The sequence below is a fragment of the Neltuma alba genome, unplaced genomic scaffold (assembly GCF_004799145.2).
Source record: "Neltuma alba isolate B1F8T4 unplaced genomic scaffold, ASM479914v2 tig00010187_pilon, whole genome shotgun sequence".
NCBI lineage: Eukaryota > Viridiplantae > Streptophyta > Magnoliopsida > Fabales > Fabaceae > Neltuma > Neltuma alba.
In genome coordinates, this window is record NW_021635127.1 from 237,669 (window position 1) to 262,565 (window position 24,897).

At 31.9% G+C, this 24,897-nt stretch overlaps 1 protein-coding gene across 3 annotated transcripts; it reads left to right on the forward strand.

The window, feature by feature from the left end:
• The first annotated feature begins 3,506 nt into the window (after nt 1-3,506).
• Nucleotides 3,507-10,607, forward strand: LOC114754750 (uncharacterized). 3 transcript variants are annotated; one of them, XM_028943569.1, is made up of 3 exons: nt 7,476-7,804; nt 9,791-10,153; nt 10,188-10,607. In XM_028943569.1, the coding sequence occupies exons 1-2, from the start codon at nt 7,702-7,704 to the stop codon at nt 10,144-10,146; spliced, it is 459 nt and encodes a 152-aa protein (XP_028799402.1). In that variant the 5' UTR covers nt 7,476-7,701; the 3' UTR covers nt 10,147-10,153; nt 10,188-10,607. The 3 variants fall into 3 exon arrangements, with proteins under 3 accessions (XP_028799403.1, XP_028799402.1, XP_028799401.1); XM_028943570.1 differs by lacking the exon at nt 7,476-7,804 and adding an exon at nt 3,507-3,858 and having other exon boundaries at nt 9,791-10,607; XM_028943568.1 differs by having other exon boundaries at nt 9,791-10,607.
• Nucleotides 10,608-24,897: the final 14,290 nt, after the last annotated feature.

Consider the following 24,897-nt stretch of genomic DNA (forward strand, 5'->3'; position numbering starts at 1 on the left):
GGTTCGTTTCTGTTTTTTGAAAAAGTTCTAAGCCACTTATTTACTACAGAGTAAACATTCCAGCAAGAGTTTGGTCTAACAGAAAAAGCTAATCTCTCACAACATAACCAATTAAGATTCGAATCCTATTAGGAGAGATGTCTACATTTAGTGTCTAACAGTACCTCGAATAGGATTGCCTCCAATAGGATGATACGTACGGTTTAGCAAAAAAAGAGTAGACACCTTAAATGTCATAAATTAAATATTATTAATATTAATTCGTTCTTGTATTATTATTAAATTATATCACTAGTATTTTTTAAATTTTTGTTCTTCTATTTCATTATAATTTCACATTACAAATTTAAAATATATTTGCTTTTCAAATAAGTTTCATAAGTTTAAGTGAAATTTATTTTCACCTTATTTAAAAGTTTCATATATATGACATATTTATGTGTGGCTCCTTTTATATATGCAATAGAAGCAGTAGTGTGACAAAGTTATTTATGACCTCTATTTTTTATGCAATAGACGCCATGAGTTATTATTACTTTCGTTCCTCAAGTAACAGAAGTGAAATCAAAATAATTAAATTAGTAGTTTGTACTAGTAATCCTATGATGTTTTGAAATATCTTTTCTGAAAAAAATTATTTAATATTTTTCCTCCACTCCTTAATAAATGAACTTTTTGAAACGTACGCATTCATCTAATTAGCGTAGAATTGAAAAAAAATATTTAAACACAAATAGACTCATTAATTAATTTGTTTAATTTTAATAACTATGTATTATATACATATATTTTTTTGCTAAAGTGTAAGTATTTTCTTATTGGAGGTAATCCTATTCGAGACACTGTCGGGCACTAAATGTAGACACCTCCCTCAGTAGGGATTCAAATATTAGTTCACTAAATTATAAGGGATTAATCTCTTTTGTTGAACCCAATCCCCGTATATTATGTATTATATTCAGAGATAGAGAAAATATTATATATAGAAGTTGGTGGTCAAAAAACTCACGTAATCTAATCCACGTGTGGACTTATAAAACAGCCCAATAAAAACAGCCCAAGAGCTTGTAGTCTCTTAGTTGGACTTGTATTCAGTCATTTTCGTAAAAGATTTTATTCTTTGACACGAACCGCCATTCTCAAATATTAAAAATTAACGAGGTTTGCAAGAAACAAATTTACAATTCTTGGTACTAGGAATTCTCTATGGAAATCCATTGCATCTTAATTATATCAGGAAAAACTTATCAAGTATAGGTTATATTTGTGATGCCGTGCATCTAACTTGTTTTATTACCTCCTGCCCTTAATATAAAAATTAGTTAAGAAATTGAATTTGATCCTAACTCTTAATGAAAAACTTTAATTCATTGCCAGATTTGTTGGTTATCGTCTCAGTGGTGGTTACCTGCGTCATGGATTCCTTTTTTCTTTTTTTCAGGAATTTGTTGGTGGGGAAGGGATAGCGAGGCAATGGTAGGGAAGAAGAATATGGTGAGGAACGATGAACAGAAAATGATCAGACTTGACACTATAGAGGAGGGAGGTGGAAGAAGGTGATGTTTCACTTTCAGACGTGACCTTTTTTTTTTTTTAAAATAAAATTTTAGAGTTCAGACGTGGCTTTCATTATTCAGCTTTTAATAGAAATTTCTAACAGCTAAAAGATCTAATAAAAAGGGGGAAAAAATGCTAAGGGACTTGGTTCAAAAAATGAAAACTACAAGTATCTCTGCATTAGTTTTCTCAAATTAGAATCAATTTTTAGGAGGGAAAATGGAAATTGCCCTTTATATTCTCCTTCGTAATTATCCTCTAGTAATCCTAAGAAAAACAAGTACTCCTTCGGTGCTTAATATAGAACCTAGTTGTTAAGTTAATTTTGATTTTAAATATAAGATCTATTTTTCATATTTATTAATTTTTTCTCAATTATCCTCATAGATAGTCCTTCAGAAAAAATATATCATATTTCTTATAATTAACTAATTTATCTAACTTTCTTAATCTAATTAAATTTTTTAAAAATGTTTTATATTGAGAATCGGATGAGTACTATGATGAGATCAACCTTTAAATATTCAAAAGTTTAGTGCATTTTTTTTTTTTGTTTCAAGAAACAGTACATGTGGGGTCCATCTAGTTGATGCATACGCCCACTTCTCCTGTGGCCGGTGCCGGGTGCTGTCCCTGGGCAGCCCCATGAGTTTTCGCCTTCGTCCCACAGAAGAAAGGAGAATCTTTCTTTTTGGGTATAAAACTCTAAATTATTAAAACTTTAGAGAGCCCAAAGAGATGCCGCAAACCACAGAAATACCATGTGAGATGTTCAACTAGTAAGAATTAAGAATTGGGTCCAGTAAAAAAAAAACTAATTTCTCGTAACTTGATGAATTAAGATTTGAATTTCTGTTAATAAAGGTATCTATATTAAATATCCGACAATGTCTCAAATGAGATTATATTAAGTATCCGACAATGTCTCAAATGAAATTATCTCCAATAAAAAATACTCTTCTTTTTATAAATATAAGACCTTTATATAATATATAAAAGTCTTATATTTAGGATCGGAAGAGAATTTATACTTTAGAAAAAAAAAAATCATGTGAGGTGTTCAAGTTGAAGCTTCCAACTATTGACAGAGATGCATCTGAAATAAAAACCAACGGCACCAGATTTGATTCGATCGAGTGCGTTTATGGGCCCCTCACAAGTCACAACATTTATTTTAATTTTCGGAAAAATTAATATTTTGGTTCTATATTTTTAACTCAAGGAGTGTTTAGGAAATATCAGAAGTGCTTGTAAAAAGTAATTTTTTCATAAATCGAGATAAATTCTTTCACATATTTTTTTCGTATACCTTAAAAATACTTTTAAAATCATAGTTTTGATTCCATCTAAATACCCCTCAATTATAACAGGAATGACTCCAATTCATATAGTTCCTGTGGTTTTGTTTGTTTCTATGGCAATTCAATTCTTAAAGTTTAACTTATTGTAACTTAGTTCTTATAGTTTTGATTATTTAAATTTTAGTTCATAAATTTTATGAAATATATAATTTCATTTTTAAAAATATATATAGGGGCTAATTTTTTAAATGATTAGATCGGAAGATAAGGTAGAGATTTGTATGATAAAATAGAATCATACTTTCTTTAATCTTTATTAGAAGAACCTGTCTAAGAAATTTTAGGTCTTTCATATGAGAATATTTGATAGTTTCAATAAATATTGTTTTTTCATATGCGCAGTATGTCCATATTTAATAAGAATAATAAGAGAATAAAAATTAACATGATATTAAAATTTAATATTTTAAATTATTTTTATTAATATGTATGAATTAATTAATGAGTATTTTGTAATAAAGACCAAAGCAACTGAATTTTGATAAGTTTAAGTTTAGAAATTATTTAGTTATAATTAAAATATCGGGACTAACTTGCAAGTGGGTTCAAACTACACATCCAAAAGATCAATTTGCCTTTTATTTTCTCCTTTTAATGAATAGCTTCGCGCTCTCTCTCTCTTTGCGCTCCGTAAGATAAGCCGAGCTCTGCAAGTTTATTCCCAGAAGATATCGTTGAATCATCAAAACCAGAACCTGCCTCCAGAATTCAGGCATTAGCCCACAGAATCCCCAAACATACATATCTCATCGGTGCTGGAGAAAGTGAAATCTTCTAATCTTAGGGTTTCCATCATCTCCAGTATTTAAGAAGAAGAAGAAGAAGTGCTTCAGAATTATGAGCCCAGATAGACAAATGTGTATCGCAGAATATTCTCTTGTCATCTTCATCTCTCTCAGTTTCCTATCATCTTCCTCACTTCACAAGGCCCTCTCTTCAGGTACGTTTCTAACTCATCTTGCTTCATATTCTTATCGACTTCATTCCACATCAACTCAATAAACTAAAACAGAGCATGTGTGTGTGTGTGTGTGTATTTACTTGCCCATCTGTGCGTCTGATAAACTAAGGGTGGTAGGAAAAATTAGAGGAAATTCTGGACATTTTTCTTGTACCTTCCGAAGAATTGATGGTAATGTTTCATTCAACGTTTGGAAAAAGGGTGAGCCAAAAATTTCTTACGTCTATGATGGAGACTCAATACTTATATCATATATAAGTTTTAAAATTTTCTCCAATCGTTATTACCATTAGAAAATTTAAAATATATAGAAAATACTGATAAAAAAAGTTTGATGAAAAAAAGTAATTTTGTGTATCTAAATTATCTTTAAAACTTGTCGTCTCTTTCAAAATGGCCATAATTAACGCTTTGCTCTCTTTCCCTCTTTCTCTCCCACGCCTGACGGGAAATAACTGAATTGTGGGATGGTATTTTAACACTATCACTATCACGTATTTATTAGAAGGAGCTTTCCTTTATAAATTCTTTTCCAACTTTCCACCGAATTTTTATGGGAAGTTGACTCTTTTTTTTATTAAATTAAAAATATTATTATTTTATTGTAACAATAAAATATTATTATTTTATATTATTTTATTTTTAATTTTTTTAATTAAATTCTTAAGTAAAATTTAGGATATTACATGTTATATTTCATGTAAATAAAGTCAATGTAATAATAAATAAGGAGTAAAATTAAACATGTATATAAAATTTTTTTCTCAGTATCCTGTAAATAAAATCATAAAATATCTTTTCTCTTTCTTATAAATAAGATTTAGAGACAAAAAAAAAATTATACATAGATGTTGGTGGTCAAAAAACTTACGTAATCTAATCCACGTGTGGACTTGTAAAACAGCCTAAAAGTTTGTAGTCTCTTCGTTGGACTTGGATTCAGGCATTTTCATAAAAGATTTTATTAGCTGACGCGAACCGTCATTCTCCAATATTAGAAATTAACGAGGTTTGCAAGAAACAAATTTACAATTCTTGGTACTAGGAATTCTCTATGGAAATCCATTGCATCTTAATTATATTACGAAAAACTTATCAAATATAGGTTATACTTGTGATGTCATGTACTGACTTTGATATAAGAACTAGCTGAGAAGTTAAATTTAATCTTAACTTTTAATATAAAATCTTAATTCATTACCAAATTATTGGTTATCTTTTGAATGGTGTTGTTGCACCCTTCCTCTTCCACACTAGGATTCTCTATTTTTTTTTTCCCCGAGAATTTGTTGATTGTGAAGGGACAGGGAGGTATCCAATGGTTGGGAAGAAGAATATGGTGAGGAACAATGAACAAAAAATGAGAGATTGATCAGACTTGACACTATAGAGGAAGGAGATGGGGGAAGATGATGTTTCAATTTCGGACGTGACTTACTATTCTTTAATAAAACTTTAGAGTTTAGACGTGGCTTTCATAATTCAGCTTTTAATAAAAATTTCTAACACCGTTAGTCCTTATTTAACAGTTTTGCAAAAAATTAAATAACACGATAAAAAAAAATGCCAAGGGACCTGATTTACAAAGTGAAAACTATAAGTAACTCTAAATTAGTTTTCTCAAATTAGAATTAATCTTTAGGAGGGGAAAGGGAAATTGCCCTTTATATTCAGAAGAATTATAACGAGATCCCAAACAAAGAAAACAATTGAAAAACAAGTTCCAGAGATTGTCATTCTCACTAAAAGACTTGTTATTATAAGCTGTTGAGATTGTTATTAAGATTTTTTGATAATTATTTTTTTCTATGAGATTTGATTGTAATGTTCCCTTTATATTCTCCTTCATAATTATCCTCTATTAATCCTACGAAAAAAAGGTACCATATTGAGATCAAGATTTATATATTCAAAAGTTTAGTGCATTAAATTTTTTTTAAAAAAGAAACAGTATCATGCGGGGTCCATCTAGTGGATACGTGCGCCCACTTCTCTTCGGCCCGTGCCGGGTGCTAATCTCTGGGCAGTCCCACTGAATTTTCGTCTTTGTCCCAAAGAAGATAAAAGAATCTTTCTTTTTTCAAAATTATTAAAGGTTTGGAGAGCCCGCAAACCACAGCAATGTCATGTGAGGGGTTCCAGTTAAAGCTTCCCACTATTGACAGAGATACATTTCAAACAAAAACCAATGGCGCCCGATTTGATTCGATCGAGTAGGTTTAAATGGGCCCCCCACAACCTTTATTTTAATTTTCGGGAAAATTAATATTTTGATTCTTATTTGTAACTGATATGACTCCTGTACCTGCAGTTTTGGTTCTGTTGTGACTTGTTTCCTAAACTTCAAATGACTGAAGCTCAGTTCTTATAATTTTGATTATATAAAATTTTAATCCATAAACTTTATAAAATATATAATTTTACTTTTTAAAAAAATATGTAAGGGCTAAATTTTTAAATGATTAGATTGGGAGGTAGGATAGAGATTTGTATGATAAAATAGGATTATACTTTGTCTGGTCTTTATAGTTTCAATATATAATTTTTTTTCATATATGCAGTGTGCCCATATTTAATAAGAGCAATGACAGAATAGAAATTGAAATGATATTGAAATGGGTTAATATAATCTTTGGCTTTTTAAATTTGTATTTATTTTAATTTTGGTTTCTTAAATTTCAAATAATAAGTTTTGGTCCCTCTAAGGGCAAAATGATCTAAATTTTTATTAGATTATAAGGACCAATGTTTTAAATAAAAAAAACTTGAAGTAATATTAAAAATCATTTAAATTTTATGATATTTAATATTGTTAACTGTTTTTATTAAAATGTGTAAATTAATTAATGGGTTTTTATAATAAGGACACGAGGGAGGGAGTATGAAAGAGTCATCAAAATAAGCAACTGAATTTCGGCAAGTTTAGGAATTAATTACAATCAAATAAAAATTATACGAACTGAATTACAATAAACTAAAATATAGGGACTAAGGGTGTGTTTGGGTGACCCCCTAAACCATAGTTTGGAGATTATGTCACCCAAACACCCACCCAAAAACCAAAACCATGATTTTGACTTCAAAACTATAGTTTTAGAAAAAGCAAAACTTTTTTGTTTTTGAAGAAAAAAAGGAGAGTGTGAGAGCCTCTAGGATATGTATCTTCTTATTTTTTTATAAACATATTTAATATTATATTTTATAAATATATATACATATTAATTATTTATTAATTATATTATCTTATGTATTATTAATTATGTTGGTAAAAAATATATTGTTAACAATTTTATTCCTTCAAATTAAAATATATCATAAAATCTATTTTTTCTGTAATTATCATATTAACTTATGTCTTTTTTTTAGTAATTTGTATATATAAAAAGTGCTTCTGATAACAACTATCCAAACACTTTCACTTCTTAAAATCACTTTTTTATAAAATCTATTCTTCACAGAATCTATTTTCCCAAAAATCTATTTTTCAGAATTACTTTTCCAAACCACAGTTTGGTTTCATCCAAACACACCTCAAGTTGCAAGCGGTTCAAACTATGAGATCCGAAAGATTAATTTTCCCTTTAATATGTAGCTTCGCACTCTCTACCCTCCTGGCGCCGTGTAAGATAAGCCAAGCCCTGCAACTTCATTCTCAGAAGCTATCGCTGAATCATCAAAACCAGAACCTTCCTTCAGAATTCAGATATTAGCCCACAGAATCCCCAAACATACACGTCTCATCAGTGCTCGAGAAAGTGAAATATTCTAATCTTAGGGTTTCCAGCATCTCCAGTATCTAAGAAGAAGAAGCGTTTCAGAATTATGAGCCCAAACAGACAAATGGGTATCGCAGAATATTCTCTTGTCATCTTCATCTCTCTCAGTTTCCTATCATCTTCCTCACTTCACAAGGCCCTCTCTTCAGGTACGTTTCTAACTCATCTTGCTCCATATTCTCATCGACTTCATGCCACATCAACTCAGTAAACTAAAACAGAGCACGTGTGTGTACACACACACACACACACGTATTTACTTGCCCCTCTGTGTGTGTCTGATAAACTAAGGGTGATAGGAAAAATTAGAGGAAATTCTGGACATTTTTCTTGTACCTTCCGAAGAATTGATGGTAATGTTTCATTTAGCGTTTGGAAAGGAAAAGTGAGCCAAAACACTGGGAGAATGACATTTTCAGTTTAAGAAATCAATTTTATATTGGTTAATTGATGGAAAAAATTGATGAAAAATAAGTTGTGAAGATGGGTCCCTGCAGCTATAAATTAGGCATTTTAATTGTTATTATTTGTTTCTAATAATTTTTAATTTGAATTAACTTTTCAGAACTTAATCATTCAAAGTGTCAATTTTTTCTTACATTTGGTTCTGTTTAGTTTCAAGAAGCAAAGAAACTCGATGGAAAAGTACAAGTTTGCCTTCAAAGTTGGATAATTTTCCAGACACAGGATATTACTTATTTACTACCTTTGCTCTAAAAACCAGTTAATTAATTTGAGTAGATTAAGAAAATAAATTAAGTTAATTATTTATAATAAATAAGTGTTGTCTTTTTTAAAATATGCTTACTAATCAAGTTTATTGGTTAGAACCACAGTTATTAGGAGGATTATCTTAAAAAAAGAATGAATAAATATAAGAAATAAAGTAAACTAAGATCTTATATTTAGAATTAAAATAAAAATTAAATAAAGTCTTATATTTAAGATCTGAGTTAGTATTATTTTTTCACATAGCGTGTGGCTTTTTATCAATTAGTGGTCAGAGAATATCTGGGATGTTGTCAAGAGAGAATATATGTTTGATTTATGACGGGAGGGAGGTGGAAAACTTTGAATTTGTTCCCTGGCTCTTAACCTTTTCCCACGTCTTATTCTCTTCCCAGAAGTTTCAGATATTAAAATATTTTATTTTCTATTGCTTCCCATTACTTTATCTAAAGTGAAAATGTTAGACACATATTTTGATCCATTTGGTTGGATCTGGTTCAAGAGATTTGGAAGGGAAAAGAGGGATTTCAGTCTTGTTAGTACTAGTAAAAAGAAAGAGTCTAATATTAGAAAAATTAGTTTAGGGGGAAAAGTTCTTTCAACTTACAAACCATATGACATTTGTGAGGTTTTTTAATATGAGATTCATAACATTGTGCCTTATTCAAGAGTTGACATTTTTAGCAGCTGCACATGACACTTCACTCGACCTCCTTATAATCCTTTGTGGGTATTTTTTTGGTTAACACTAGCCTCTCAATAAAAGCATATTTGTTATGAATACAAGTGTAAAGGGAGAGCTTAATCCCAAAAGATTATTCTGTTAGAAAGGAGAGTCCTTTAAATTTATAGGGGAAAATTTCTTACTATAGCAATTTAATGTCCAGTTGCCCTTGGAGATTTTTATAACTTCACTGCACATTTGACCTAAGATAAAATTAAATTTTATGGGCAAAAAAAACATTGATATTGTTATTTTATTTTATCTTAAAAAAGTCAATTGTCGTGTGGTCGGCCTATTGACGGAAAGGAAAGCAAGTTAGTCAGGTCAAAAAATGGAAAGAGAAAGAAAAAGATAAAAAGAATGAATAAATGAAATGAATTAATCAGAACAAAAAAAAAAAAAACTCTGAAATTCTAAAACTACCTTTTTGACTTTTTGCGTTTAATAATTTTCATCTTTCTCATGTCATATTAGTATAATTTGGAGAAACATTTCTCTTCCCTTCTTGCTTCTCTTTATGTACTAAACATTAGTTGTTTACATTCATTTTCACTCCATTTCTTCATTTACCACAATTTCCATTCCTTTAAACATATTGTCCAATTAACTTCTCAATCTAGCTAATTCACAAGATTCTTTCCATTCATTCTTTTAATCATTTTTCTCACTGGTTTTTGGATAGAACTAATGCAGGAAAGTAAGTTTAAAGAAGGCAAAGGTTTACATGCATATAAGGCTAAAGGTGGCGGAGGCGCCGGCGGTCACGCCTCTGGTGGTCACGCCTCAGGTCATGTTTCACCAGGTCACACATCGCCCCACAACGGTGGGAATGGTGGAGAGTCAAGAACACCCACACAAGGAGGTGCGGTTATTCCAGCTTATGTTGCTGGTGCTGCAGGTGCTGCAAATGCAAATAACCAACACCACCGGAGCCACCATGGTACCAACAACGGCAGCTTTAATAGAATTGAATTTCCCATAATGCTCACCGTCATCTTCCTCTATACTCCTCTGCTTCATCTGTGTTTGTTCATATAGAAAGTGACTTCTTTTTTTGGCTATAAAACATGCATCTAAAATATTTATGTTTAATATTCAAAATTGGAAACGTTGAATATCTCAAAATTAAGAGTGTCATGTGAGATTTTAGAATGTCATAGGCTCACATCATTTTGATTTTAGTACTGTTGACTTTTTCAATTTTGACAGCATCTTTTAGATTTGGTCTGATTGTACAACATCCAGCGTATTATCAAAGACTCTCCCTAGTGCCAGTGCATGTGTGGTGTAGTGGCATGGTAGCCGCCTGTTGGTGGCCCTTATCAAGGTTCAATCCCTGCCCGTAAGCTCTGCTTGCCTACTTAAAAAAAAACAAAAGAAAAGAAAAAGGCTCTCCCTAGTCTTTTGCATGAAGTAGCTGTTTGTTTAGATCTTGGCCAAGGCTGACTATCCTATATTGTTCAACTTATGCATTATAGTGAGTTTGACATTTGTGATCAGCTCTCTCTCTCTCTCTCTCTCACACACACACAGACAAAAGCAAACAAAACAGCAAGGAAGCAAAAGGTCCGTTCACAAAATAAATGCCTCAAAGAATAGTTTTAATACGCACAAGAATGTTTGACTAATATACTTTGAAGAAAACTCAGGTAATTGCAAGTCAGAAATGTCCCATATATTAATAATATAAATATTATAATATATTTATTAGGAAAAAATTAATTCATTATTAGTTTCTTTTGGCATGATTTTTAGGAAAATTGGGAATTCATGCCCATTTAAAAATTTAATTGGTGAATTGTCCTTAGGAAAAGGTGAAGCCATGGGGATAGTCAGAGGAAATAAATAACATGGAGTGGCCATTTTGCTCTTTTGTGCAGCCCATATTTTCTTGTGTACAATCCATCTTTCTCATGCGTGGTTCATTTTTCTTATGTGCATATCGGTCCGTTAGCAACCCATCTTCCCTACGTGTGCAACTTACTTTCCTCTATGCAAATTATGTTTTGTATAACTCATCTTGTTTTATATGCAATCTGTTTTTTCCACATACAATTTATCTTTCATATGTGCAAACTATCTTTTTTGTATAACTCATTTTTTCTTTGTGTGTAACCCATCTTACCTTGTATTCAATCCATCTTTCCTACGTGTGATCCATCTTTTTTTGTGTGCAATCCACTTCCTTCTGTGCAACTTCCCTATATGCAAATTATGTTTTATGTAACTTACATTTCCTCTTGTGCAACTTATTTCTCTATGTGCAAATTATGTTTTGTGCAACTTGTGTTCGCACATTGAAAAAATGAATTGCAGATAGGAAAGATGGGTTATGTAAAACAATGGATGGTTTGTACAAAAGGAAGATGAGTTATAGGAAAGGGACTGATTTACACACAAAAAATAGATTGAACATGAGAAAAAATAAGCTACACAAAAAGTGATTTGTGTATACAGAAATAAGTTGCACATGGGAAGATGGATTGTACACAAAGATATTAATTTGCACGTAAAAAAGATAGATTGCACACAAGAGAAGATGAAGGGTTGCACAAACGAAAGATGGGTTACACAGAAAGGAAAATGGTCATTCAATATGGTTACGTATTTTCCCTAAAAGAGCTCAAGGCTTCACCGTGTCTTAGTGACCATTTCCCTTTTAAATATTTAAATGGGGATTTATACCTAGGTTTTCCAATTCATTTTCATTTTCAAATTTCGTTTCTATTTTTATTTATTTATACTAATATTTTGAAAAACTATAGGACCTAATTAAAATCAAGTAAAATTATACGAATATATATATATATTAATTTTTTGAAATAATTTTAAAATGTCAAAAAAGTAGAGCCAAAGTGAAATAAAAAATGGTGCAGAGTTCGTACATAACCAACGTAGTAGGAAAAATTAATATATAATTCCCTTTAATTTGTCCTTATTTTTAATCATGTCTTTGTAGGTTTCTCTTTTTAACTAGTCATCACAATTTTGCCTGATTTTTAATTAGATCTTGTGATTTTTTTAAAGTTCTTATAGTCTCACCTAATTTCTAATCAAGTTTTTACAATTTTTTAAATTTTAAATAAATTTATAATTTTTAATTTCGTTTCTATTTAATTTCAAATAAACTATTTATTATCATAATGAAATTCAATATTTAATTAAGTTCAATATTTTATTATAAGCTTTAGTAGATAATATAAAAATATTTAAAAAGCCGTTTGATAATTACACGATGGTAGCGTGGTTTGCTATCGAGGGTCTGCATTTTGTGAACCAAATTAGTCCATCGTTGTAAGTGCCGAATTGATGAGAAAAAACATACAACTCAAGTCTGAGTTACACGCAGTGAAAATATTTTTTATCACTTGTAAGAATCTCTAAGGTAAACAAAACATAAGAAACCAAAAATGAAAAGAAAAAGAAAAAGAACTGGACATGAAACAGGTCGAAATAATGATTTAAGGGTGAGATCGGCATCGGACAAGGACAAACCAGAAACAATTAAAATAATATGATTTAATTAAAATGAGTAAAGATATTCATATTTTGATTATAAAAACAACGTTTGTTTTTTGAAAGGCTACTCATATTACAAAATCTCTTTTCTCTTTTTTCTCCCTCTTTTCCCTCACATGACCCGATGAAATATTCTTTTCATTGTTATTTGACCTTTTTCTTCTCTCTCCCATGTGGGTATTGGACTTTTTCTTCCATGACACATATCACAAGGTCAGCTTTTTCCTCTTCTCCCCTCCTTGAACAATGATCATGGCAGATTCAAAATTTGCTTTTTGAAACACACGTCCGTTCTCTTTCTTACTGGTTCCTCCTTCTCTCATGATCGCATTTCTCTTTCTTTCTTAGAGAAAGGTGAGAAACAGGAACCATTTTCGTCAATGCACGTCCATTCTACTTGTTATTTATCTTTCTCCTTGCCTTTGACTCTTCGACGAGCATAACAGCTTCGAAGCGGCACGCAACAGATTTCCACACCAAAAGAGTCCACTTTGATTTGCATGGTAGAGGAAAACTTCTTAAACGGAGGAAACGTTAAAAACTGGGTCACAACGAGTCAAATTCCAGGATTTAAATTATAATTGAGTTGATAGTTTGGAGGTCAAATGATTAATTTTTTCTATTTTATTTTAGGAAAAATGGCAAATAAAGATTCTCAATATATGAAATTATAATATGGGACTCTCAATTTAAAAAATGACAAATAAAGACCTAATCTCATTTGCAAATATGAAATTTTGGTGAAATGTCTGAAATACCTCTCAACCAAATTGTGATTTGATCTATTGAAGTTATTATTCGCTAAAGTTAACTTGTCATTTTTCATAGTTAACTTGTCATTTGACACATCCTCAGCCAAGTTGTGATTTGGTCTACTGAAGTTATTATTCGTTAAAGTGAACTTGTTATTTTCCATAATCAACTTGTCACTTGACTAAGCAGCATTTCAGATATTTCACCAAGACTTCATATTTGCAATATGAGATTAGGTTTTTATTTGCCATTTTTCAAATTAAAGGTCTCATATCATAATTTCACATATTGGGGGCTTTTATTTACCATTGTCCCTTTATTTTATCGACTTCTAAAGTTGCTGATGTCTACTTCCCATTAAAATGTTCTCGTTCTCTTGGAGATTTTTTTCTAATGATTTTAAAATTAAAAAAAAACTGCAAGGATTTTTTTTTGGGCATCAATTCATGTCTATTTTATTTTTTTTTTGGCCAACTCCGAGCAAGTGGATAGGTTCCATATGAATACTAGTTTTTAGTTAGATTCAATGTTTCAATCCATACAAAATTTTTTTAATTAAGTATCTACATTGAATGTTGTTGATGAAGAATAGAGTGAGAAAAATATAATAGGAAATAAATAAAAAGGAACTTTATTGCTTACACACAAACACAAATTAGAATATGGAAGAACATGTAAATATCACAATCTAAATATGAGAAAATTAAATTTATTTATCATTTATTCATAAGTCATTTAAATGTATTTATTTGAGCTTTTGAAAAAAAACCTTTTATTTTAAAAAATTCTTCATTATAAGCTATTCTATAACTACTCATAGTTCCCTATACATTAACATTCACTGATGCTCAACACGAGGAAAGAGGGGAAAATTAGATACAATGTATTGACGAGATACATAGTACATTTGAAAACTTGAATTAGCTCCTCTTATTTAATTAAAGATCATCCTCATAGGACATAAACCTAAGGAAAAATAGCAAATAAAGACCCCCAATATATGAAATTGTGATTTGGGACCTTCAATTTGAAAAATAGCAAATAAAGACCCAATTCCATATTGCATATATGAAATCTTGATAAAATGTCTGAAATGCCCCTCAGCCAAGTTGTGATTTGATTTACTGAAGTTGTCATTCGCTAAAGTGAACTTGTCATTTCCCATAGTCAACTTGTCATTTGGCATACTCTCGGTCAAGTTGTGATTTGGTCTATTGAAGTTGTTATTTGCTAAAATGAACTTGTCATTTCCTAGAGTCAGCTTGTCACTTGGCCAAGAAGTATTTCAGATATTTCACCAAGATTTCATATTTGTAATATGAGACTAGATCTTTATTTGTCATTTTCCAAATTGACAGTCCCAAATGGCAATTTCACGTATCGGAGAATCTTTATTTGCCATTTTCCCTAAACCTAAACACTCTCTCTCTCACGTGCACGCACACGTACATAGGAGAGGATATTAAAGTGACTGTTTGCGAATGAAAGCATTTAAATTGCCTTTCTTTTCTCTCCTTTTGGAAGAAAAATTGTTGCTTGGCTTGTGCTTGAGGCTAGGGTTCTTGGCGACTCTGATCTCCCCTCGATGTTTGCCACATGAGATTTTGAGGTAGGTGTTGGCGGAAGCTCCTAAATTCTCCAAGATCCAGCAGATCTTCCAGCTCCTTTGTAATGTTCTAGGAATCCTGTTGATGGTAACACCTGCACAGAAATGATAAATCCGAGTCGTATCCTGCAGACATTGTCCTTAAGAGATATTCCACAACTACTGGCAGAGCAAGAAGTGGCACTCCCCAAGATTAAACGGATTCTTCCTGTAAGAACAGGGTGAGCAGAACAGCGAAAGATAAAAGAACTCAGTAAAGCAAAACACCAGAGGAGGAAAGAGAGTTGCCTGAAAACTCAGACCACGGCAGCCCACTGTGAACTTCCATCTCATACCCCTTTTATAGGGTACGGATCACAAAGGCACATTTAAACGCGCTTAATGATAATTAACTCATAATTAAATGAGCAGTTTCAAGTAGTAATTAACTTGTTTAATGACTATTTAAGAAGAATAAAATCTTCGGTTACGAACATTGAAGAGGCATAATTGTAATTAAAATTTAGATAGATATTTCTAACAAAGTGCCCAGTACCGCATTTGAGTCGTGCACAAGAGGGTGAGGGGAAATTGCCGGATTTGTCTCCGGTGGCCCATTGTGCACGTGAGTCCACTCCTCCTCTTGGCCCATTTGGTAGCCCAAGACCATTTATTACTTAGACCCTCACAATCCCAAGCAATGTGGGACTCTTCCTTTGACACACCCACACATAATATTTACAACAATCCCCTACATGTGTCAAAGGAAGTACCTTTAGTTGAGTTACACACATGAGTATAACCATTGTATCTGGTGGTCCTTTAGACTTAAAACCAAACCTAGACCAATAACACTTAGTACACAGAGATGTTGGTGGTCCTATGAACTTAAAACCAACACCTCTTAGGTGTATACTAGAGGCATTATTAGTCAGATTATACTCCTACATTTTCACTGTTAACGGCGTTTTTGCACGTTAAGATGGCCATGCGCGTGCCTGGTGCATAACAAATACTTTAGAGATTTTGTCATGACCTCATAGGAGCGGCCCCATTCTACATTCGTAGAGGTGATTTTATTAAATGTACCTGCAATGAGCACATCATCCCGTAGGATGATGAAATCATGAAGAGCTTTTGCTTAGCCTCACCAAAATGCATTCTAGCACTTTCTCATGCCATAGGAAAGGACCAGTATTTTATTTTAGTGCTAGCGGAATTGACAAGCAACTTGTTTTTACCCATTGAACCTTCTTCATGGGATCACCAATCACAAAGGTTGAATTGCCATCGCTGTCAATTTCAAGTGGCTTTAGTCCCATTCCCCTCGACTGATTTGTTTGTTCCCGGGATTTTGTTATTGGATCCACTAAATCCACTTTTGGCCTTATAAAATTGATTGAGACAACTCTATAATTTTTAAGCTAGCTTATTCATATAGTATCTCAAACTATGTGTATTTACATCATTGTTCTCTTTACAATGGTTATTGCCTTTTAGCAATCACAATTCGTCAACACTAAGTGTTGGTTCTGCTTCTGCAACAATATATTTGCTAAGGAGTTTTCAACAACTTAGCCTTCAATCACCGCTATAGGTGAATAATCACTAGTGGATTTTCTCATACAACTTGAAATTCAGTTAACATCCGTGTATCTCAATATAACGGGAATCCACAATGCATGATACCAACATTTATGGTACCCTTCAAATATTTCATTTCCCTCATAGGACTCCATATTTAAATATGTATTCATCCTTACAACAAAAGTTACATCACAATAATTAATCTAAGGCAACAAATTCTCAAAAATTTGTGTATACACAAATTGAGCTGCACAGCTACCTCAAATAAAGTATTAGCATCATAAGGAATATTCATATACTGGTTCTCAAAACCAAGCTTTTAAAACACTTCTCTTAGAATCTCATTCCTTTATGATTTCAACACTTAAAACCACAAATAATGATATTATAAAAATTAAAGCGAATTTGTCTCTGTGCTAGATAAATGACTAGATTTTCATACCTAGATAATTGCTTGTTTTAAGCAACACAAAAAAATTGATAATTCACAAAATTTGCTCTCATTAGCAAATAACAAAGCCTCTACTTATTTTTTTTCCCTCAATCTCAACACTCATATTGAAATTTCCAAGATGAGACTAACACAATTTGAAATAAATTAAAATATTTTTTTTACCAATATTATTTCTGTAAGGTACCCCACAATTAAGGCACCCCACACTTTGAAATATTTCATTTTTATAGGAAAATTATCTTCATACCTCATCAATAATAATTCTACTTAAATTAGAACTTTTCCCCCAATATTTTGTTACTGCACACATATAGCAAACCATATATCTAAATACTAAATTATTTGAAAATTCCAAATGCCAACGCCAATACAAGTGTTTTTTTTTTCCTTCCCGACATAAAAGCAGCATAACTCATTATAGGTATATAGTTACTGTAAATGATCAGTTATAGGACTCTGAAGAAATTACTGTTGGCAAACTAAAAGTGATCATTTAAATCACCCCGATAAAATAATAATTGGAGGTTATCAATTATTGAAACCAGATTAATCATATATGTTGAACAAACCAACGAAGCTTTCAATGTGGAGGAATAAAACCCACCAACGTTAACAAGTTTTAGAACACATGAAATGATGCACGTGGAATCAATGCAAAGAGAACTAACGTATGAAACCAACAACATATTTGCTGGAATAAAACTAGAAGGTTACCAATAATCATTAAACCAAATTAATATACTTATTAAACGATAAGTCCTCCAACGGATAGGAAGTAAATTATTTTACTGACACAAGTAAAGTAATGACACCTATTGAAACCATTTATATACTCATCAATTAAATGCAATAAAACCTTTAAGACTCCAAGTCTCCAACGGATGGAAGAGGTTAAATTCACCAACAGAATACTCATTGACTAAAAGTAATAAGACCTCCAACGGATATAAATTAAATTGCCAGCATAAACTATGCACTAAAAGCTATTAAAATAGCCCACAGCAAACTATATATTTTAAGCTTTAGCCTCAAAATTAAATCATTAAGCTAAGGTTCATAAAACCCACGAGATATATATATCATGTCACAATCTCGCTAATTTTGGTTATAAAACATATATACTTCCGTTTCTTAATGCCGTCAAGAAACCACCAAGTATTAGCTCGTAGACAATTAGCTTGGCCATATAATCAAACAAAAATTGACTATCTTAGGATGTGAGATTGAAAGCAGCATAAACTGCAAACTGTAGCCATTATTACGACATTATAGTAAACTCCAAAACCGTTGATGCCGGAGGATACCAACAAAACTTATTAAACCTTAACAGTGCTCCGACTGCGTCAATTACGAAATTTCTCTAAAAACACAATAAATGTCCCATTAACGTCTACATAATGAGATAATAATTGATTCAATTCTATTCACAACACCATTGACTCATAATAACTCATACTAAATATATCACCACATAACGTTGCAGCTCCTGCAAGTTAATGTAAACAAAGCATCAAGCCTTAATTTTCACCTACTATACAACCGTCACACAAATATTCACAGGCAATTGATAATAGATTTCAAGTTTCATGTTACAAATTTGTCCTACATTGAATTTTGTATATAAACCTCAAATAGATGTTTCCACACAACGCAATGAATTTTCATCAATCCATGTAAAATCTCCTTTCCCTTTTGGAAGAGGGAAAATCCATTAAAATATAAACATGCTACTTGTCTATAATCACTGACTAGGATCAGGAAAGAAACACATTAGCACATAGACGCACATTTGCACATAGACGTTAAACTGGGTACAAAATTATTAAGGTTTTTCCTAGTCCATAGAACACAGGAAACAATGAAAAGACCCCTTCTTAATACATAATTATAAAACTATTTTTAAAATGATAACCATGGTAGAAAAAGAATTGAGTTAGAGTGTTAAAATACTACCATGGTTATAAAAAGTTTGACTTATTTCGAAAACGTCCCAAGTAGCTCAGGATACATAAAACACCCATGGGTTTAACAACGTAGAACAAAGCCTCAGGGCACAGTAACCGCCCACAAGCCCAACATAATATTCATCCCACAAAGACTTAGGGCACAAGAAATATAGGTTGCTCAACCCAGCCCATAAGGCATACACATAAGAGTATCACATACAGCAGAGTCTTATGGCTTTCAGCCATTTTAACAGCATTCCATCAAATACAGTCATCTAAACAAAAGAAAGTATATGTCAACACAGTTGTGGGCCCTAAGATGGCAATATACATAACATTACATGCCTATACCAAAAGAGGACTACTAGGCTATGCTCGCCTATGCCTCTAGTTGCTTCCCTTCACGCCGAGCCAAACTAGATGGCTCTCCTGAAAAGTATTGATGAATAGCGGGGTGAGACGTAAAGTCCCAGTAACCAAGTATTAATTTATGACATATACAAGTAGGATAGTAAGTTGGTGAAGTAGTGCTTAAATATAGTTTAAGAAATAAATGGTACTTTAATAGATACAATCACATAAAAGGAGTATATCTCTCCATCCACAACACAATTCATATAAAAGTACATATATGCAACAACACAATGAAATATGCCCTCCCATCACCTTGCTCCTCCTTATGACTCCTTGACAAGGACCCGGGCTTTCTCTGCTGAGTACTCGGCCAAAGGTCACCCCACTCACATCAAGCAACGGGCCCCCTCCTGTACCTACACCGCCCAAGAATGGATTATGGTGCAAGAGGTGTCTACCCAAGAGTTCATTCTCAATTTCGGGCCAAGGAAAAGGAAAAACTACAGGGGTCTAACAAAAAGAAGCCAAACACTGGGATCAATAGTGTAGGCATGCCGTGCGGGCTTCAAGAACAAGTATCCTCCACATAACAAAATCCCAACCTCCACATATGAACCCCATGCGTAGTCACGATATATATATATATATATATATATAAAAATCTCATAATTTTTCAAAGTAAGATGATATAATTTCAAACAAAGTACGACACATTTTCATCAATTTTTTTTTTCAATAACAAAATATTAGTATATTAAATTCAGCACCACAAGAAAACAGAATTTACAATAAAACACAACTCAAGCATACTTAAATCAACATACTTCCCACTTCACCAAAATTTGTCATATAAGAAAATATACACTTTATTCACAGGCATAATTTCACAAATTAACTTGAGAAAATAAAAACATAAACACCTTACAATCCAAAGCATGTATATAAAATAAATTAACCCCGGTTACCTCTACTCCAAGCTTAACCTCACAGTTTGAGAAATAAGAGCGTAAATTACAAACTCCGAAGTATAAGATAATCTACAAATAATATAGATATAATTTAATATGCATACAAATAATTAACTTAAATTACATAGAATTTATTATTAATAATATTTATACATATATTTACTATCCAAAAATTCTTACTTCAAATAACAATTTTTCTCTACCCAAATAACTAATTTAAATTATAAATATTTATAAAATATGGTTTTTATCTAATATTGTAAGAATCTCAATTTTTAACTTAAGTTTCTAGTTTCAAAATTTTTCTAATAATATAGTCTTAACCTATTTTACATTTTAAACCAATTAAAATATCAATAATATATTAAGTAACCCAAGTAAGTTATTTAACTTAAATTTAATTGGTAAAAACATTCTATATATCTTGAATGATACATTTTCGAACCAAAATCTTAGTTTAAAATTCTCAAAACAATCAATAAACAACTATAAACCGATTAAAATTTCAATAATATATCAAACAACCCAAATAAATTATTTAACTTAATTTTAATCGGTATAAATATGATATATATCATAAATGACAGATTTTTCAACAAAATAAATTTGATTTTAAATACCATAGGTAATAAATGGACAAATCTAAACCGATTAAAATTTCTTAATACTAAATCTTTAAATTTATACGGTCAAATATTTTTGAAACCCAATACTTACTCTATACCCAAAGTCCCAAATCACAAAATTTTCTCCAAACATTATAATGATACTACTAATATAAAGCTTTAAATATATAGACAATATTCATAGAGAAAAATCTAATAGAAAGAAGTGTTTTTATGTACCTAAATGATCCCCAAATGCTAGCACGTCCTTGCAGAAATCTTCACTCACTCTCTTGTTCTTTGTTTTTCTTCCTGCGTCTCTCACCTCTCTTTCTCTACTCTACACAACACTCACACTCTTCTATTTATCCTTTAACATGCCAACCATCCTTCCTCAATTTTCTTCCTTCATTTATTATTCCTCCCCATTTTCCCTCCTCCGTCAAATTCTTCTTCGCCTTCAATTCACCCTGCTTTTCCACCGACTTTGGTGGAAAAGTTGGGGTGTGTTGTTGTTTTTTTTTTTAAAAATATTAATAAAATATTATTATTTAATACTAATAAAATATTATTTTACATTATTTAATTAATTTTTTAATAATAATTTAAATTTTTTTATAATAATATTTAGGATGTTACAAACAACATCACACTCACAAAAGTTGTTCTTGCTTAAAGAGGAGCAGTACCTGATCGGTGCAATGTGAAGCAAGACTTCCTTTTAGGTTCTAATCAATCCCATATAGTTTTCTCCAAGCACCTTCACCATTATCACAACGTTTATACTAAGACTTTCTATATAGACTACAGTGTCTACGAGGTCTTAAGTGAGTCCTGTCAAAGAGGTAAAATTGGCACTTGGTGTTCATAACTACCATGACCCAACTAAGAGTATAACATATGCCTTGTCACCCAGCTTTACTTACAAATATCAATATATGATCAGACCCATTGCCTCAACACATGCTTTCATCGCGTTCACAAATCACCACACAAGATGACCGTGCCCGGGTACTAATGTGAGTTAGAACTCAAACCACAGATCATCCCTGGCCTCTACAATTACCAGAGGTTCATCCCTTGTCATCTCAATTCTTCATTAGAGAAGAAGAGTAGCAGCTTATTTTAGCCGATTTCTCTATTATGAGGTCTCAAAAATGTCCTGAAAGGAGGCACAAATAATGTGAGACCAACTCAATATTCCTCTTATTCAATAGAAAATAGAAATAGGAGTACTAAAATAGGACAAAGCTCAGACGCCTCCCTCTTTGGTAACTTTGCCGCCAATGAATGCGAAAACGATTGATGCAAATAGCTCTTAAGATTGTTGGCAGCAGCTCCTAAATTCTCCAAGATCCAGCAGATCTTCTGGCTCCTCTGTAATGTTCTATGAATCCTGTTGATGGTAACGCCTGCAGAGAAATGATAAATCCCAGTCCTGTCCTACAGACACTGTCTTTAAGAGCTATTCCACAATTATCGGCAGAGCAAGAAGCGGTGCTCCTCAGGATTAAACAAATTCTTCCTGTAAGAACAGGGTGAGCAGAACAGCGAAAGATAAAAGAACTCAATAAGGCAAAACACCAGAGGAGGGAAGAGAGTTGCTAGAAAACTCAGACCACGGCAGCACACTTTGAACTTTCGTCTCATACCCCTTTCATAGGCTACGGATCACAATACCATTAGGCACATTTAAATGCACTTAATGATAATTAACTCATAATTAAATGAGCAGTTTCAAGTAGTAATTAACTTGTTTAATGACTATTTAAGAAGAATAAAATCTTCGGTTACGAACATTGAAGAGGCATAATTGTAATTAAAATTTAGATAGATATTTCCAACAAAGTGCTCAAGACCGCATTTGAGTTGTGCACAAGAGGGTGAGGGGAAGTTGCCGAATTTGTCTCTGGTGGCCCATTGTGCGCGTGAGTCCACTCTTCCTCTTGGCTCATTTGGTAGCCCAAGACCATTTATTACTTAGACCCTCACAATCCCAAGCAATGTGGGACTCTTCTTTTGACATACCCACACATAATATTTACAACAGCAGGCATGTATGGTTTTATGTCATCGAATGTGTATTGTGATATTATAACGAATGGATCATTTGTTAGACTTGATGGTGAATCACTTTGATCTAGCTTCCTAGAGCTACGATAGAGATTTGTTTGGTCTGAAATTTATCAACCATTGCAATTTTCATCTAGATCTGGTATGCGATGCTTAGTGATTAGTGAGTTGGTGGTCTGATAACTATGATGGCGATGGTTGGGATCTAAAATTATGGAAGTGTTGTTTTGCTATTTGTTTTGAAATTGTTTTGGGGACTATTTAGTGTTCGACTTCAGGTATTTCTGATTAGGTTAGGTAGGGTTTTATCTTGATTTTGTGTGAATCTTTGTCTTTGTTGTGTTCTCTCTTGTACAATGGTTGGTTTGATTTAAGTAAAAAACTCAATTGACTGTGTTGGTATTTGTTTTCTCTTGCATTGTTAATCATGAAGTTTCACGAAGCTTACAATGATGACAACGACGATGATCAAGAGGATTAAAATAATATCATTGAGTATTATGGCATTTGTTAATCTATGCCTATCAAATCAACCACATACCAAAGGTACATTGATGAGTATTTCAATTCTATATTCACTTACGCACACATCAAATCATATGGTTAGCTAGAATAACAACTTACAATTCTAATATGCAAATCAGCCTATTTGATATAATGTTTCTTTCAAATATTATCATAAAATCTCATTAAATAGACCGACTTTATGTAAAGAATCATACAACCTATTAAGATTCATCACTATTATCTTATTATCGATCATGTTCATCTTATTAGTCTTTAACAAAATCAATTTATAAATTTGATGGTAAATTTTCCTATTTTTGAAGACCAAAGTGGCAATGGACTTGGGCTAGCAAAAGAGATTCAAGCAAATCTTCCCATGAATTTGTAAGCTAATGAAGTCCATGCTTTGATTCCATGTGTTTGGATGCTTTTATCCGGTAAGATCCTTTTGCACGAAACTCAAGCATGGCTTTTAAGCATCTGTTATCAAGTCCACTAATAAAAATACTAACAAACATATTGTTTACATCTAAATATGGCGTCTTTCAAAACTATGTTCACATGCACCACTATGACTATTTCTTCATCTGTTCAAAAAGTTCGGTCTTCATCTTTAGATTTGTTTGAAGGTTTGAAATCAGATCAAAGAATGTTGTCTATTCAACAGTGACTTATTTTAACAAACAAATGCCAGAACTAATCGATTTTGCTTGAATGTCTTGAATCTAATTGAACAGAACAATTGTAGTTTTTGAATTTACATTTCTCCGTAATCATAATTTGACAAGAAAGCAATATGTAATCTTCTGTAGTTAGATCCAATCATAGCATGGATATTAGTGTTCTAGCCACAGCATCATCGCAGGTAATTCCCGCTGGAATTATTTTATGTGAATTACAAGCCCAATTTTTGCTTATTATTGAACATCATGCATCTTATTATTTATTATTGTTCTAAATCATGCATGTTAATATAACTGATAAAGATAACCGTAAATCAGCAACAATGTGGAACTACATGTCACTTGTCATGAAACATAATCTTTAAGAATGAATTAACTTGTATCTTATCATGTCATGCTTCATCTATGGAAAGATAGAATTTAAATAAGAAATTTCGTGTATTTATGAGCTTTTATTCATTGTGGTTTTATTATTTTTTTTCCTTGTAAAATACAAAGTACTACCTTCGGTCCTTAATATAAGAGCTCGTTTGACTTTTATTTTGATTCTAAATATAAGACTCCAATCTACTTTTTCTCTCATATTTATCCTTTTTTTTCAATATAGTCCTTGTAATAATAGTAGTTCTAGCCAATATACTTAATTAGCAAGAATATTTTAGAAAAGACAACACCTATTTATTACAAGTAACTAACTTAACTAATTTTCTTAATCTATTCAAAATAATCAACTAGCTCTTATATTAAATGCCGGA

Coding starts and splice junctions, on each gene's coding strand:
- LOC114754750 (XM_028943570.1), top strand. CDS start 3,756: ATGAGCCCAGATAGACAAATGTGTATCGCAGAATATTCTCTTGTCATC. Junction 3,859..9,790: donor TCACAAGGCCCTCTCTTCAG/GTACGTTTCTAA, acceptor GTTTTTGGATAG/AACTAATGCAGGAAAGTAAG.